General features: G+C 34.3%; 1 protein-coding gene across 3 annotated transcripts in view; it reads right to left on the bottom strand.

The window, feature by feature from the left end:
* Window positions 1–18,910, bottom strand: part of SPAG16 (sperm associated antigen 16) — a 65,165-nt gene that overhangs the window by 24,254 nt on the left and 22,001 nt on the right. The window contains exons 6-7 of one of the 3 annotated variants that reach the window (XM_081050561.1): window positions 7,463–7,570; window positions 4,978–5,095 (exon numbers count right to left, since the gene is read on the bottom strand). In XM_081050561.1, coding sequence (XP_080906687.1) covers window positions 4,978–5,095; window positions 7,463–7,570 — 226 coding nt within the window. Of the gene's footprint in view, window positions 1–4,977; window positions 5,096–7,462; window positions 7,571–16,513; window positions 18,764–18,910 lie in introns of those variants that run through there. The other 2 variants (XM_081050563.1, XM_081050562.1) reach the window with 2 other exon arrangements.

Here is an 18,910-nt window from a genome sequence, read left to right as displayed (position 1 = left end):
CAGGCAGAACTAGAAAACGTATGTGTGTGTGTATTTTTTAGAATATCTCCTGAATTACAGTCTCAAAAAAGGACGCAAAAAAGACAGAATGTAATTCAGTATACATAAATATATACTAACAAATAAATTACATTTTATCTTTTTTCAAAGTTGAGGCTCTAATTCAGAATTTTGGACATCTGTAGAATTTAAAATAATTAAAATATAGATTTTTCTATAAGATTTAAATAAATATAAAAGTTGCTACACTATTTATTATCTACCAAAAAAAATTTTTTTTTGAAAACACATATTTATTAGATTTCCGTCACCTCACAATATACTTTCACTCTTTTATATACAAATTGAATAGCATTGTAAAATTCTAAATTCTAACCTTACGTCGTACAAGGTACTTGAAAGGTCTATGTGTTTAAAGAAAAACATAATGAGCTCAATGTTTTAAAATAAGGTTTGTAAGGAAAAGATGATTAGGAATCCAGATACAAAACACAAGATATTTCTTAATGCTCTAAACTCGCATTCTAAAACTTTGGTTAGAAGTGAATTCTCAGAGCATAACTATATCAGCATAACAATGAAAGACATAATCAAACAAGAAGCATAAAAATTGGCATCTTCCATGTTGGATCACAGAAGAATTTTTCATGTATGTTAATATCTTTTCACTTATATTTCAATATATTTTCACAATAAATTCATTCTACAGCTTCATGGCACACTGATAGGTTCAAGCGAAAAGGCTAATCCATGGCTGTATATCCATGGTATATCTGAAAAGAATAATCCAACAGAAAGAAAAAAAGTGAAAAAAGAAGAAAAAGACTGGGTTGGTAATAAATCATTCTTTATATGAAGAGTTCCCACCACAAGGGTCTGGCTCATTAATCAATAACCTTGGCTTGTTCTCCAAAGACAGAGCTGATAAGAATGAGACTATATTCTCTGTCCTAATTTGGAGAATATGCTAATTGACCCTCGGGCTACCCTGGTATAAGGGATAACTGACAGTCATTTTGGCCACTCAGAACCTTGGGTTTAATGAATTGTGAGTCTTCCATCTTTCACTATAGATGTCAGATATTACCATCCTTTCTTGTAACTAGTATACTAACAATATTGCATAGGCTCCATCAATCATGTGTACCAATTCTGGATCTTGAATAAAATATGGTCATGTGAGGAACCATGTACAATACAGAATTCATCCTGAGAATGGCAGCTGCTACATCTAGTTTCCATTTACAGCCAAAGAGATCTAAAAGAGTATCCAAATGCCCACTATTAGCATTGTCCATACCGTGTTTCCCCGAAAATAAGACCTAGCCAAAAAATCAGCTCTAATGCATCTTTTGGAGCAAAAATTAATATAAGACCCGGTCTTATTTTACTATAAGACCCTGTCTTATACAACACATAGTGTACCCAGTCTTATATTAATTTTTGCTCCAAAAGACGCCTTAGAGCTGATTGTCTCGCTAGGTCTTATTTTCGTGGAAGCACAGTAGTAAAAGTTATTGTGGCAGGTATGGCATCTCCTACCCAAATCTGACATTCTCAAATCATAGTGGATCTACCATCCTGAACAGCAGATTTGATAGAGCAAGGAAAGCTATTTCTAAATCCTAACTGCTCCTGTTTTAGATAACAAGAAATGAACTCTTTAGAATTTCCACATCAGCATTTTCCAAAATGAATTTTTTTTCAGATAAAAATGGAAGCTGTTAATAATTACCCTGTGACAAGAGGTGTAAGTAAGGACTGTCTGGCACAAATGGGGATGTAGAGGTATAATGTAGAATAATGTAGAAGAGGACAGGAAGATATCCCATCCAATAGCACAAAGAAGTCTAAAGGGTTCTGTGCCTGAGAAGGAGAAAAAGCAAGTGGTCAGACATGAGTTACCTGGTTCACCTCTCAAACTAAAAATCTAAGTGAAGCTAGTTGGGAGCAAAGGACACATAAAGCTATATCATTCTGGGATACTCCAAATATAGACTATACTTGCTCCTAGATTTTCAGAGAATTGTCCAGGAAAATTGCAGCTTCTTAAAGAGATCTTCATATTTTGCACTGGGCTGGAAAAAAACATAACATCCTCCAGGTGGTGTTTGAAAATTGACTGAAGGAGGCATGTCTACACAGGTAGACCTTAAGTGGTCTTCAAATTGCTTACGGCTTGTATTTGCAGTTCAGAGAAATCAGAAGTCTCAACATGTCTCAGGGGCCGGGCGGTTCATTAAAATGTTAACATTTGAAACACTCGACCAGAAAAAGAACCAGAGTCAGGACAATGAGGCCACAGATGTTAAGGATTCACAGATGCTGTGGCAGAAGCCATGGATTTAGCAAAGTATGTTAGATTCATACTCAAAGGAACCACCGGAATCATGTACTTCAAAACCAGGAATATGACCAAACCAGTCACACTGCATGAGACCCTGAAGGCCCAGAGGACAGCATGTAGACTGCACGCCATATGGATACACTCAGTGCCCTTTGTACTGGGAACCATCTGGGGAAGAATGAGAAGACGATGCCATTTGATGGCTGAAAATAACACTGATAGTTATATTTTAGCTACACAGTCAGTTAATACAGCATTCAAACGCCCTGTGTTAAACTCAAAGACACTGTTTCAACACAAAAAGATCTGAATAGCCTTTAATAGCAGATTATGTTTTCTTTTGCCTTCAGCAGGAGTAGGGGTTCAAGTACAAAATAAGTTGCAGATAATAAAGATACACTTCTTTGCACATTTAAATGGTAGTGTATAAAATTCAATCCTTCCTCACAGAGAGTGTGATTTTAATTTTTTAAACATGTTTTCATTTTAGACAAATATCAAGTATAAGGCAAGTATTTACCTCTGTTTAATAGATGGGAAAGCAGACACGTATGTGAAGTGACCTGAATGCTTGCATGGCTACTGTGTGGCACGGCTGGGACACACACCTACCACTCCCAACCCTTGGCTCTTTTAACTAACCCAGTGGGAGGGCAATCTGAAACCCAAAGACTGGATGTGGCCTAAACATGTTCTCTATATGACCCTTGAATCCAACCTCAAAAATTCCCCTCATATTAGAGACAGGGAAACTAATTGCCTTTCCAGGAAGATAACAACCCTAATCACACGAATATGAGTGGCAGATCCAGTGTTGGACAGGTTGCAGATGTAGAAATCAACAGTCTGGAGAGGAGTGTAGGCACTTGCCAGTATGGATGCCTGGGAGGCCTTGGAATCATGAACTAGTGAAAATCAGTCTGAGTGGTCTTGCGGAGTTGCCAAAGTATACGTGGCTGCTTGAGACTGTATAGCCAGGTCACTAATGGATTCCTCTCTGGAGAAGGGAAGACAGGAAGATGAGCTTGAGACCAGGAAGATAAAGAGAATGAAATGGGTCTGAGCTGGCCCCGATGCAGGACAAGAAGTAGGAAAAACCTGAATTTAGTTTTCAGTACTCCACGATGTAGAGTTGTGCCTATTGTTGGGAGGCTGAGGGACTAATTAAATGAAAAGTAGAAAGGAGATGAAATTCTGAAGGTCTGCCATATAATGCTACAAAAATGTAAATTAGTATTAAGCTAATTTTACACAATATTACTAATCATACGATTCAGACATTCAAGAATACAAAATATGGAAACAACCAAAGTGTCCTTCGATAAATGATTAGATAAAGAAGATGTGATACATATATGCAATGGAATACTACTCGGCCATAAGAAAAGATGAACTACTGCCATTTGCGATAACATGGATGGATTCTGAGATTATGCGAAGTGAAATAAGTCAGACAGAAAAAGTCGAGAACCATATGACTTCACTCATATGTGTGATATAAAAGTGAAAGCAACAAACGAACAAGACAAACAAAAACTCATAAACACAGACAACAGTTTAATGGCTACCAGAGGGTAAGAGGGTTTTAGAAGGGTGTAAAGGGGATCAAATATATGGTGATGGAAGGAGAACTGACTCTGGGTGGTGAACACACAATACAATCGTATTGATGATGTATTATAGAATTGTATACTTGAAATCTATATAATTTTACTAACCAATGTAACCCCAATAAATTTAATGTAATCTTTTAAGAAGAATACTAAATTAAAATAGAAGCACAGACACAAGTGATATTTTACATTTTACTAGCTAAAACTTACACTTAAGAAAAGACAAAATGTACATGATTAAAACATGTCTTCACAACGAAATAATTCAAGGAAGAAGATAACTATTGTGCAATTTTTTGTAGATTCTGAAAGTTTGACTAAAAATGAGAATCTCCGGAAAACAATAAAAGAATTTAAGCATAGTTGCTGTTTTATATTTTCTAATGACCTGTTACATATTTTTAACGTGGCTCATGAATGCTTTTGCTTTATTTTTCTTGAATTCTATACCAGAGGTTCCTCAATATTACCCCTAGGCCTACGTCTACGAAAAGAATGGAAAAGGGTCAATAGCAAAAAATGACTGAACATTGGGTTAATAACTAGCTGTGCCACATATTCATTTCAGGGTAAACTGCAGGGAGATTTTATTTATCATCTCACATAAGTTTCACAACACTACTAAAATGCACGTTCTTATGGCTCCACTTCATATATGAGAAATCTGAGTTCAAGGTATTTAAGTAAGATCTATGTCTGTAACTGTCAAAGCTGGCGTTTTACCCAAGTTTGTCTGATCGGGTCTGAGTTTTTTCCTCTAACTACACTTCAATAATTGCCTATACAATTTTGTTTAAATAAAATCATATTTAATTGAATAATAACCACAATAGGTTTAAAGTGGATTAAAATACTTTTCCTAAATGTTTCTAAATGAATCTCATTTACAACATGACAACTGGTGGGAACCTTTTTAAATTTATCTCAGAAACAAAACCAGTAATTCTACCTATTTTTTTTTTTAAAAAAATGAATGGTTACAAAATTATTTTGAGGTAACTTTGATGGTCTCTTTACCTGCTTGATTGCTCTGTCTCTTTGCAAGGAGGTCAGCATTTTCTGCTTCAGTAAAGTGTGGTGCTTCTCATGTAACACCCTTATAGTTGGTTCATAAGATGCATAATGTAACTTCAACCTATGAAAAATAAAGGTCATCTTAAAGGGTAATTCAGTTAAAACAGTGATTTCCATTTAACATCTAAACCTTTTTTTTTTCTTTCTTTTTTCTGTTTTTTTGCATTGGAATAAAAAATGAGTAACCATATAAAGGTCAACGCAACACAGCCAAGAAGTGCAAGAACTATTATATGGCATACAGCTTCTCTGCAATCTGGGTGGGAGTTGGAAAGTCACATTTCTCTGTATTCAAATATGCAGTCAGAAGACTACGGCTATTCACTGACAGAAAAAAACTGCAGTTTCTTTAATCAATTCAGAAATAATTTTCAAAAAGACAAGGGCTACAAACAACGGATGATTAAACAGAAACAGTGTCATTTACATCAACATAAACTAAATAATAGTCTTGAAAACAAGTTTAATTAACCAGATATTTAAAAATTAAGTATAAAAATATTTTGATACCTCATAGGAGAAATAATTCACTCAACTTACGATCTAAACACTTTAAAAATATGTTTTATTTGAAAATACTTTCAAATGTTTTTCTTTTTTAGTGACGTGTAATTTATATGGAATAAAATATACAGATCTTAAATGTTAAGAGTTTTAGAGCTTTCATAAATATGCAAACCCAGGTAATCTACATTGTTATCAAAATACAGAGCATTTCTAACATCTCAGGAGATTGAACAACTTCATATATTTGGAAACATTGAATATGTTCTCTTTTGAAACTGGCTTCTTGCATTTAGCATCATGTTTTTCAGACTTCCATTTTGCTGAGTAGATCAGTGATCCATTCCTTTTCATTGTGTGAGTAGTATTCCCTCGTTTGTATATTCTAAAATATGCTTACACAATATTCTGCTGAGGAAAACAGTGGTTTTTAGTCTGGGGCTATTATGAATCAAGTGGCTACAAATATTCGTATACTAGTCACATAATATAACTTTTGGTTATATATTTTCATTTCTCTTAGAAAATGTTTGTCCCTTTGCTAGTTTATTGGTTACAGATCTTATTTTTACTATTTCATTTATTGTTCTTTCTTTGTATTTAATTTGTTATTTTTGAGCCTCTAAAGTACAAGATTGGATCACTGGTTTAAATTTTCTTCTTTTCTAATAGAAGCATTTAAAGCTATTAATTTCACTTTAAGCACTGCTTTGGCTGGATCCCACACATTTTAAAATGCTGTATTTTCAGTCAGTTCCAAATATTTTCTCATTTCCTTCTTTGACTCATTTGGTTATTTAGAAGTGTGTTACTTAATTTCCAGATATTTGGGAATTTTCCAAAGAGCTCTGTGCCATCTAGTTTTAATTTAATTTGGTTGTGATCAGACAACATATTCCGTATGACATCAATTCTTTGAACTTTAGAGAGAGACTTGCTTTATGGCTCAGCACATGATCTACTTTGATGAGCATTCCATGTGCACTTTAAAAGTCCAAAGTAGAACTCAATAAATGTCAATCAATTTGTCTTGTTCTATAGACTTAGAGATTTATTTTTCTACTAATTACTAAAAGAAGAGTGTTAAAATCTCCAATTGTAACTGTGGAAATATTTATTTTTCCTTTCTACTTTATCATCATTTTCTGCTGATATCTGCTTTATCACATTATTTTGAAGCTCATAGAGTAACGCATGCTATGTCTGCCTGATGAACTGACTCTTCTGTTAAACGAAATTACCTCTTTTTCTCTGGTTCTCAGGATGCCCCTAAGGCTGCTAGTTCTGTAGCCCCTCTCCTTTGGCCCTGTGCACTTGCAGAGGTGGCCCTCTTTCTCTAGAAAGAGCTAATACTTCCCCACAAGGTAACAGATGCTCTCCGGGAGTTGTTCCTACTCCCTCCTCTCTTGACCACCAGGCTAATGGTGTGACAAGGGAAGGAAGAGACCATACATCCAAACTGCTGCAAGAATTAATCAGCACGTACTAACAGGAACCAGAAAAATACCTAAGACTGGATTTTGAAGTACTTGATAAAAGGGCTGCAGTCTAAGACTGGATAAACAATAAATTATTGACCTTGAACTACTTTCTTAAGACACTGGATTTTATAAGTATTGGAGTAAGTACTCTACTGAATGAGGTGAACTCACTCCTAGGGTAGCTATTAGAAACTTAGGAAAAATGATAGTCACCACTCAGCAAAGTGGAAATGCCTGAGCTGCCCTGGCAGACAGTAGAGCACATGACAGCCAGAGCCTAAACTTACTCATCTTCAAACACATAGTATACCGTTTGGCACACGGTACACGCTCAATAGACGTCGAATGAATAAATTTACCTGAAACCTTCTGCCGCAACCAACTTGCTTAACACTGATTAAATAGCTCATTAATAAATATGCCAACAAATATTAGCATCTTACCCTTTGAGGTCATTAATTAATTTGTTTTTTTCTTGGACTGTTCGTTTGTGATGCATTCGATGAAAATCACGTTCTTTCTGAGTTTTCAGCAGCTCTTCTCTAGCTTTGCTGAAAAATAACAATAAACATAACTTTAAAAATCACTGCTAATTCCTTTCTGAAATAATATATATATATATATGTATATATATTCAGTTATCAGTGCAAATCCGGTATTGAACAATTCAAAAGATAACTGAAAAACAAAGATTGCATTATAAATCTCATCAAAGAATCCCAACCAAAATCATTTATATAGGGATGGGGGTTAAACAGGCGAAAACCTGTAGTTTCAAAAATAGCATTCATTCACATTTGATTTAAATAAGGGCAGCTGAAGATACGCTGTCAAAATAACTTATAATCCATCTACTTCCAAAGAAAATGTGTTTATAAAATTGAAATACATATAAAACAGGATAAGTTAAAATAATTTCCAAATAAAGGAGAAGACGTTACAAAATTTAATTCTAAACTTGCTTGAATATATACTTAAAATAAAATGGATTGGGTAACTTAGTTCTGATAATAGTGAAAAAGAAAGCCTAAGTTTTAGAAAACCAAGATTTTATCCTGGTAATGCATATGAGGAATATACACTACCTGCACATCATATTACTAGAATGATTGGTAACTTGATGGGAAACGTCTTTAATATCGTAATACAGAAGTATTCTTCAAATGGATATATCTTCTGTAAACCTCTGGCATAAAGCAAGAGTATTAATTCTAAGCCCAAGCTGTATGTGAAAAATTAATGGGAATATTTCAACCACCCCGATAGTATATGTTAGTTTCAATATAAAAATGTAAAATATAATTTAAAATGAAAAAGTAGTTCTCTAACAGTCTTAGTTAAATGACAAAGTGCTACTGCACTGAGACGCTCACATTCTGAAAAATGGATGGATTGAATTAGAGTGCTGACATCTCACAAGAGGATCAGAATGGAATAAATCTGCTTCTCTGTATCACAGTATTTCAAAATTCAGATTAACATAAAATAAATGCAGACAAATAGATTTCTGCAGTAAGAGCTAAGTCAGAGCAATCACTGAGGAGATGGGATGCTGTCAGTGAAGTGGGATGAGGTTAGGTTTTCAGGCTCCTGATACAGCACATTCTGATCAATGAGGCTTCTTGCTGCAATATCAAATCACCTGTGGCATATGGTGACAGTGACGCATCCATTCTTCCAACTTTCTTTCTTTTTTTCTCCCCTACGCTCTCTTCCTCCCCACCCACATGACTTGTGTTGTTCTTTATTTTACTGCCTTGTTGTAGTCTTTATTACATGTAAACAAACAATGTGTCACAGTACTCAGTCTACTTCCACCATCTAACTCTCAGCTTTGTTTCCATATCAACATCTTGAAGGTGCAATAAATTGTTGATTAAAATATTCAGTCTTGAACAATCATCTGAAAAATATGCCAATTATTTTCAAATAATTTATTCTTTCTAGGTTTTAACCCTCTGTGTGAGTGAATGAAGATGAACCAAGAGAGAAACCTTCTGCCACCACCATGAGCCTAATGAGTAGTACATGAAGAGGAGAAAGTTTAAGTAGAGTGACTGGAAAAGATAAATGGCTGAGTTCACATTTTGTTGTGAAAACAAGAACATCACATCTCAATTCTCATTCATCTAGAATAAAGTATGTAAAGTGGCTTATATAGAAAATACTCAATGAATGTTATGCAATCATATTGCTACGGAGTAGAGTAGAACAGATATATTCAATTCCTCTTATAACTAGATTTGTCGACCTAAAATGGGGGGACGTACCCGTAGGTAAAAACCCTCTGATGGAGCAAAACTATCAGAATACATGATTATTAGTAGTACTCTGTATCTTTATAAAAGAATCTAAACTTTTATGAGCATCTATTTTGAGTCTATGAAAATATCTTACTTTCAGCAACTTAATGAATTATATAAATGAACTTATGTTTTATTTATCTTGTCTGAAATGTAGGTTAAAAAATAGGTTAAAAATACATAGAAAAATAATGTTGCTAAGTTTCTTAAGCAGAAGCACAAATATGCAGCGCTGCATCAACTCACTTTCAAAATATACATTTAAAGGCCTATGTGTACTCATCCAAGAAAAGAAAGCATAGGAATTGATTGAAGTATTAGACCTTAAAGTTTTTCTGACCATTAAATTGGTTTTCAGGGACTTGCTTTCTGTTTGCACAAATGAAGTCTACTCAGTAAAACAATTTAAATTCATTTCATGGTGATGCTTCTCCTATTATGACCTTCCTGCTGCCCATATGCTTAATAAAAAGGAAATAAAAGTTGTACTAAAAATAAAGTTTAAAATAGTCATATGAGCAATTACTTTTTAAAACTATATAGCATTTTCTCATTATATTAGTAGAGCATGTTTCTGTTAAAAAAAAACTTATTAATACAGATATCAAACGTACAGATTCTATTTCAAGTACAGTAAAGTAAGAGTTATTCAGAGAAACATGCTATTTAGCTTTGTAACTCACAACACACATTTACATGCTTTTTCTTAATGAGATGGCAGAATGACTATCTAACGTCCCCATTTCAGGAAACCAGCATATTAGAAAACCAGTATATCAAAATCTACAAGTATAAAATATTAAGATACTTATATTTGTATCATACTATAGAAGTATTGTCCCCCAAACTCCACATTTCAACATGTGAATGTGATTTAACAGTGAACTCTAAAAAAGTTATTTTTAAGTGAATGCACCAGTAAAATAATTTCAGTAACTGAATAGTTTTAACTAAGTATTTTGGAGTGACCCTCCAATAACAGATTTATTGGGTTATTTTGTTATCATAATTTGGCAAAAGGAAGACAATAAACATTTTTTTGTTTACCTGCACCAATCAAAGTAGGCCATCTTTGTCATGTGTTTTTCTCATATACAAACTTGAATCAATGCAATTTCAGGTAACGGTACCATAGGATTACCAATTATATCATTGTCTTTAATACATTATAAATGAACTACTTTAACTCACTAAAATTAACATGAAATAGCTGTTGTATAGACAAAATGAAATTCAACCAGATTAGAGGAAAATTTTCATTATATTTTTAACCAAAAAAGACAGAAATATACTCATGTCCAAAAAAAAATACCTTCTTAATTTAAGAAGCAATTACCTAAACACTAAAGCATGAAATTTTATGGGCCTCATTATTATCTTTATTTCCACTGTGTTTGTTTCTGAAAGTCATTAAATTAAATGGGTCTCTGGAAAAGCTGGGTACTCTTCGACCTTTTATAGAAATGAATTTGTAAGTGAAATTAGGGCCCCTTAGTAAAGTACCTAATTTTTCCTTCATATTAATTGCCATTTAATTTTAGTTTTCTTTATGTCTATATTTTCTGGGAGAAGGTAAAAGGAAACATGTCATTATTTTTAAAATAGTACATTTTAATCTTGTAATTAGTAGTAATCCTAGTCAGTACTATTTCTGCCAAATTTCAGGATTCTAAGTAAAACTTTTCTGGTCTGCACTGTATTTCCATAATGTATAACCCCAGGAAATGAATACAGTACTTGAAATGAGGAAAGACAGCTTTATAGAAATGTATTTAAATTCCCATCATGAAAGGAAAATGACGCCTAGTCTAAATGAATTCAGTGAAATAGGCAAAAATCATCAATTAACTACACTCAAAAATATTAAAAGCTTAACTAAAGAGCCAAAATATCAATAGCACAATTCATTTATGCCCCACCTATTTTCCAGGCACAGGTGTAGGCCCTGGAGATATGCTGATCACAAGATACAGTCCCTAGTATACAGTGTTCACAATGTTAACAACAAAATATATACATTAGATAATTGGGTGGTAAAAGGCATAAATTTCAAGCTCCTTCATAAATATACAGTATTTAATTAAAGGTAACCTATAAATAGAGATACACCATGTAAATAGAAGACAAAAACTTATGAATATACATGTGATCAAGAAATACAGTGAATGTTTCAATTTTAAAAAACATTACAGTAAAAGACACAATACCATTAATCCCCCTTAAAATATTCCCCCTCGTTTAAAACACACTTTTCTCATCATTCTTAACACTATTTGAAGCGGTTTTGGAAGTCCTCTTTCATGAGTGTCTTTAGTTGCGCTGTCATGGCCACTCAATGTCCTGAATCATTTTGACTTTGGGGAAGAGCAAGAAGTAGGACAGTGCCAGATCCAGTGAATAAGGTGGATGAGGACACACTGTAATGTTTTTATTTGACAGAAATTGCCCTATACCAGAAGCGATGTGTGACATGGAGTCTTTCCATTGTGATCATAAAATATAGTAAAGCTGCTGCCAAGTGCCATCCAAAGGAAAGGCATGGATCTTCAATATGGGAAGCAGTGCATCAAACCTTACTAACAATATGTGATAAGTTTCAACCTGTTCAGTGCAGTCTGTCAGGTGTGAGCTACGGTTGAGAGGTGGTTTTAAAGTGTACTATAAATCATCCTCCATCATGACAATGCTCCATGTCATATATTGCTTCTGGCATATGGCATATTCTGTGCAAAAAAACATTACGGTGTGTCCTCATCCACCTTATTCACCAGATATGGCACCAAGCGACTTCTGGCTCTTCCCCAAAGTCAAAAGGACCATGAAAGGTAAATGTTTTTAATCAATTCAGGACATCAAGACAGCCACGACAGTGCAACTACAGACACTCACAAAAGACGACATCCAGACTTCTTCAGAAAGTGGCAAGAACAATGGGATATGTATGTTCAAGGCAAGGGAAATATTTTGAGGGGGATTAATGGCAATGTGTCTTTTACTATAATAATTATTTTTATTTAAACATTCACCGTATTATTCAATTACGCCTTGTATCAATCCTTCTCCTCCCAAAATAGATATATATATGTATATATATATGTAAATACTTGTGTACATACACATATACATGCTTCCCAAATTAAGCTATAGATTCAAATCAATTCCAATCCTATTCCTACCCCTGTCTTTCTATAGAAATTGACAAAGTGACTCTAATTGATATACAAAGGACCTAGAATAGCCAAATTTTCTATTAAAAAGAAGAACAAAGCTAAAGGACTTACACTATCTGATTTTAAGAACTTACTTAAAGCTCCAGTAATCAAGAGTGGTTTTAGCATAAGTATAAACAAACAGATGAATAGAACAGAATAGAGTCTACAAACAGACCCACAATTGTAGTGTCAACTGATTTTCAGCAAAAATGTCAAAGAAATTCAATGAAGAAGGAAAAAATCTTTTAAGAATGGTGCTGGAACAATTGGTTATTCCCATAAGAAATTAATCTCTTCCTCCTACTTCATGCCACATACAAAATTAAACATAGATCATGGACCAAAAAAGAAATTCTAAATCTTTAAAAGTTTTAAAAGAAAACCTAAAAGAATATCTCTGTGACATGGGAATAGGCAATGGTATCTTAGACAAAATATCAAAAGCAATACTATAAAAAAGAGAACTTAGACTTCTATCAAAATTTAAAACTTCTGCTCATCCAAAGAGACCATTAAGAAACTGAAGAGTCAAGCCATAAACTGGGAGAAAATATTCACAATATTCTGAAAAGGAATTTGTATCCACAATATATAAACAACTCTTATAACGCAACAATAAGGCAATCCAAACAAAAATGGGCAAAACACTTACATGAAAGATAAATGAACAGCCAATAATCACCCCAAAAAATGTGTTCAATATCATTCGTTATCAGGAAATACTTACCAAAACCAAAGCAAGCTGCCACGATATAACCACTAAAATGGCTAAAATTAAAAAGACTAATAACACTCAACATTGGTGACAATGTGAAGCAACTGGACCTCTCACATATTACTATCGAGAATAGAAAATGACTCAACTTGAGTGTTGAAAAATGGAATGCCAGTTTCTTAACAAGTTAGACATGCATTTAACATTTGATCCAGAAATTTCATTCCTAACTTTTCATCTGAAATAAAGAAAACAAATTCTGACAAAAGTACTTGTACATAAATATTCATCACAAATATTCATCACAGTATTATTCATAATAGCCACCATTGGGAACAACTCAATAGAAAAAGGATAAACAAATTGTAATATACACTATACAACAGAATAGTACATTGCCAAAAGGGGAACAAATTACTGATATATCAACACAAAAAATCATAGATAAATTTCACAGACTTTATGCTGAGTATAAGATGCCAAACACAAAGAAAGAAAATATTGTGATTCCATTTATGATGTTCTCAAACAGGTAAAACTAATCTAAGGGGGGGAAAATCAAAACAGTGATTGCAGGGCAGGAAATGACAGAAAGCATGCAAGGAAAATTTTCTGCATAGATAGAAATGTTCTATATCAAGATGGGTATAGAGTTACAAGACTTCATCTGTTCGTCAAAATTATACAGCTAAGATTTGTACATTTCTTTTTTTTTTTAATTTTTTGAATTTATTTGAGATTCTGTTACAGAGCTAAATAACTTTGAACTCCATGGTGAGATTCCTTTTCAATGCTTTTTCAGTCTTTTTCATTTCTTCTGATTAGGTAGACAATCTCCATTTGCTGTTCACATATCTCTGTTTTTTTGTCTTTTGGTTTTTTTCAAAGATTTTATTGGGGAAGGGGAACAGGACTTTATTGAAGAACAGTGTATACTTCCAGGACTTTTTTCCAAGTCAAGTGGTTGTCCTTTCAATCTTAGTTGTGGAGGGTGCCGTTCACCTTCAAGTTGTCTTTTCAGTCTTAGTTGTGGAGAGCGCAGCTCAGCTCCAGGTCCAGTTGATCTTAGTTGCAGGGGGCAGAGCCCACCATCCCTTGCGGGACTCGAGGAATTGAACTGGCAACCTTGTGGTTGAGAGCCCACTGGCCCATGTGGGAATCGAACCGGCAGCCTTCGGAGTTCGGAGCATGGAGCGCTTAACCACCTGAGCAACCAAGTTGGCACAGATTTGTACATTTCAATTCATGTATATTAACTTAAAATGAATTGTAAAAAATAATATACTTACTGGTTGTGGGGTAGGGTGTAGCAAGGAATAGAAATGAAATAAAAATGGCAGAAATGTGATGTGGTGAAACTATCTGATAAGCTCCTGAGGTTCATTATTGTATTTTGTTTCCTTTCAATATGCTTGATATTTTTTTCAGAATTAAAGTTAATGTATGTAAACACATTTTTTTCAGAATTAAGTTAATGTATGTAAACAAATAAATAAATTGCTATATGCCTGCCTTCTGGAAGAAATACCAGTCTTGGTGGTTTATGCTGCTGCTAATAATAATAATGATGAAGATGATGACGCTATTCTACCCACCTAATATACACCGTAGACTAGGTGCCATGGTCATTATACTCTGATGGGTAAGACAAGCACAGTCTTTGTCCCCATCAAGTTTACAAGAGTATAGAGAAAATGAATAAAGAAATCAAATATACACTTATATAACTGTAAACTATAGTGTTAGGAAAGAAAATATTGATTTAATCTTTATTGAGCACTTGCCACATGAGAGATGTGCTAAACACTTTAAAATGATTCCCACGAGGATAGGTAATTCTACCCCACTTACATATGAGGAAACTGAGTGAAAACTATATTCTTGTATCTAGTAAGTGTCTGAGCATCACATAATTGTGTTGTCTCTTATCCAAACACCTGTTCTGAAGTCAATATCCATCTGAAGCAATGTTTGAGCGGTATTAATAATGCAGAATTGGTAACAGCAGATGCTGTCCTTTGAAGAATGTAATTGTCCCATAAGGATCTTGTTTGACTCCAGTATCACTGTTTTGTAACTAGCTAAGTCATATAAGAAAGTTCTACAGGATATTATAATGTTCCACTTGTTTCTATCATGTCCCTCCATCCAGTCTGTTTTCCACACCGGAACCAGCACATAATATGCTTCTCCTCAAAAACTACCCATTAGCCTCACATCCCACTCAGAGGCAAAAAAGCAAAGTTCTAACAACAGCGTCCACCACTTGCCCCCTGGTTCCAGTCACTGTGGTCTCCTTGCTGGTCCCCTCACAAGCCAAGCTGTTCCCACCAGAGACTCTGTACTTCCTTTTCCCTCTGCCTGGGATTCCCTTTTCCCAAGTTTACACATGGCCTTCTCTCTCTGTTTCTTCAGATATGAGAGGCCTTCCCTCACCACCGTATGTAAAATAGAAGCCCATTTATCTGTCTCCTTTGCCCTTGTTACTTTTCTTCACAGCTCTTAGCACCACCTAATTCATGTTACATCTGGCAACATCCACATGTAGTTAATGGCTCTCTTACTAGACAGCACAGCCTTAGAGAGTATAAACCGCATGGAGATGAAAAGAGAAAAAGAAGCCTGTCAATGAGGTAGAGGGACACGCAGAACAGAAGCTGAGGGAGGAGAGGAATGAAAAATAGGATGTACACTTAAGTAGAATAGGTGGGTGAAAGGCAGATTACAGGATGTTAAAGTATAATTACAACAGTGTTTTAGGAGAAACCATCAAAGCGAGAATATTTATACTATCAACATGACAAGACTAAGACAAAAAATGCTACTCCAGGTATGAACCGACATCATAGGCTCCTCATGAACAAAACTTAAAACAGTAGTCGTGGACCTCAGACTCAGGTGAATATTGTGGCATGTCAACTGTCAAATAAAACAAGGCTTATAAAAGAGTATGTTAACTATGAAAGGCATTATAACTCTAGTGATGCTTTCTAGTCTTTGTTCAACCAACAATTAATTCTCTGCAAATGTGCGGCAGGTCACTTAAATTCTAGACCTCCACATTTAAAATAATAATTGGTCTCCATTTCCATATATAAGTACCATTATATTCTTCTTTTCCAAGATGTCAAACTACTACCTATATCATTTCTCTCCAGTATCTAGTATGTAATATATTTTTACCTTCAATGTAACTAAAAACCTTTTTTAATAATACATTTTCCCCTTAAAAACATCTTAAAGAAAATTTGCAAATAGTTATTTCAAAAACTATTTTTTAATCAAGATATAACAGACATATAACATTGTATTAGTTTCAGGTGTACAACATAATGGTTCACTATTTATACATATATATTGCAAAATGATCACCATGGTAAGTTTCATTAACATCTGTCACCATACAGACACATACATCATACACCAAATTTTATATTTTAGAATATAATCTACATTTAGAGCAAGAATCAGGAAAAACCTCACTTTTAAAACTGGCATTACTTACTACAGAGAAAAAGACATTTGGAGCAAGAATCAGGGAAAATCTCTCTTAAAATTGGCATTACTTACTACAGAAAAAAAGACAATTTCTTTTTTAATTATAGCAATTCAAATGATATTTTAAAGTGAAATGTTTTCCCTTTTCATTTCTTCCTTCATGCTTCATCATTGCTGAATGTTAAAAAATAATAACAATGTGATGATTAGAAAAATCTAAGGATGACAGCCTTTAGAGATATTGATAATAATAGCTGACATTTTCAAAGCACTTTGTGATTTACAAAGCTCTTTAGTATAGACTGTCTCATTTAATTATCACATCACTCCCTAGGAGTTAATGATATTATGTATAATTACTCCCAGTTTAACAGTAAGAAAACTGAGTTAATAAGTAGCAGAACATTGGAAGCTAGGTATTTGAACTTTAAATTCAGTACGTTTTCCAAGGCAACTCTCCCTTAGGTAAATATTAAGCTTATAGCTTTAGGATCGCTCTGATTTTTCTAGATAAATCATTAAATCTACCAGTATAATCAAGACAATAGATAACTTATCTGTAACCTGACTCATTTTGCATATTAAATATTTATTATTAGAAAAGAATTTGGGGTCGTCCCAGTGACTCAGGTGGTTGGAGCGCCATGCTCCTAAGGCCAAGATGTCTGGTTCAATTCCCACTATAGGCCACTGAGCTGCGCCCTCTACAGCTAAGATTGTGAACAACAGCTCTCCCTGGAGCTTGGCTGCCATGAGCAGCTGGAGGACCGCGAGAACTGCAGCAGGCTTCTGTGAGCATCAGTGGCCAGCAGCCAGCGTGAATGACCAGCAGACAGCGTGAGTGGCCAGCAGCCGGTGAGAGCTGCCGTGAGCTGCTATGAGTGGCCGACTGACAACCAGTGACCAAGTGCCTCCATGGGGGGGTAGCGCAAGGCTCATCATACCAGCATGGGCCAGGGAGCTTTGTCCTACACAACTAGACTGAGAAACAATGGCTTAAACCAGAGTTGGGCGAGAAGGGGCTGAGGAGGTGGATAAATGGAGGGGAAAAAAAAGTATTTAATATCTACACTCATCTTGCTTTAAGAAATAGCCTTAATTGTAAAAAGAAACATTTTAGGTTAAATTCCATAAAGGGAATCCCATGTTTATCACTAATTCTTATTGGAAAAATATCATCACAAGTCAAATTAAAAAACCTGTGTAATGAAACATCACAATTTGGGGCACACCTGTAGCATGACAGATACAGTTTGGGGAATACTTTACAAAATTTCATTCTCCATTATCTGAGAATATCTCCAATAGAATCAGGCTACAGGAACATACTTCACCAAAAGGTGCTGTGAAAACACAATGTGGTTAATATTCAATCAATGATATAAATATTAGGCATCTACTATGAGTCAAACAGCCTTCCTTCAAATGTTCCACGTCAGATTAAACAAATAAGTATTTTCCTCTTCTATTTTGTTGAAGTTTACATAAAATAAGACAGATTTGAGAGATAAACATAAGCCACTGAAATTAAAACTATATTTTAGTAAATATAGTATATTTTATGATCTATTAGTAAACACAAACAAGACAGATTTCATTTTAATGATATCTGTGTTAATCATGGTTGCTTTTAACATTAAGTTAATTTTCATGGGTAATAGTTTATATGGTTTTGATTATAATTATTAAATATAACAGTCAATAAACAACCAATAATCAACAACGACTATTTAATGTCACTGGGGTTAAAACTCATTGCACAAAAACGCTCCATTCTAAAGAAAATTACAAACTCAAGCAATAAATCAAAGGATTCAGACACTGAAACAGTACGCCAGGCAGCACTCTGAAAAATTTGCTGCGTCAAATTCCCAGTGCATCCATTAGGTGTCTGCACAAAAGTCACAGTGAACATCAGGGCCAACAGTGCAAATCACTTCTGAGAAATAGAACTGAGAATAGATAGAATGCTGGTTCTAGTAACACATTATTCTGTGGATCATCATACACTTCTTTCTAAAAGGTAAAATGCCAAAGAGTATATACATAAATAATAGGAATTTATTTATATAACTTGCAAAAATGTTTAAGTGCATATAATAACTGAATAGATGACCATACAAATTATTTTGTATTTACTACCACCTTTTAAAGTAGGAGCTT

This window comes from Rhinolophus hipposideros, assembly GCF_964194185.1.
Source record: "Rhinolophus hipposideros genome assembly, chromosome: 6".
Lineage (NCBI taxonomy): Eukaryota > Metazoa > Chordata > Mammalia > Chiroptera > Rhinolophidae > Rhinolophus > Rhinolophus hipposideros.
This window is presented reverse-complemented; position numbering and strand designations above follow the sequence as displayed.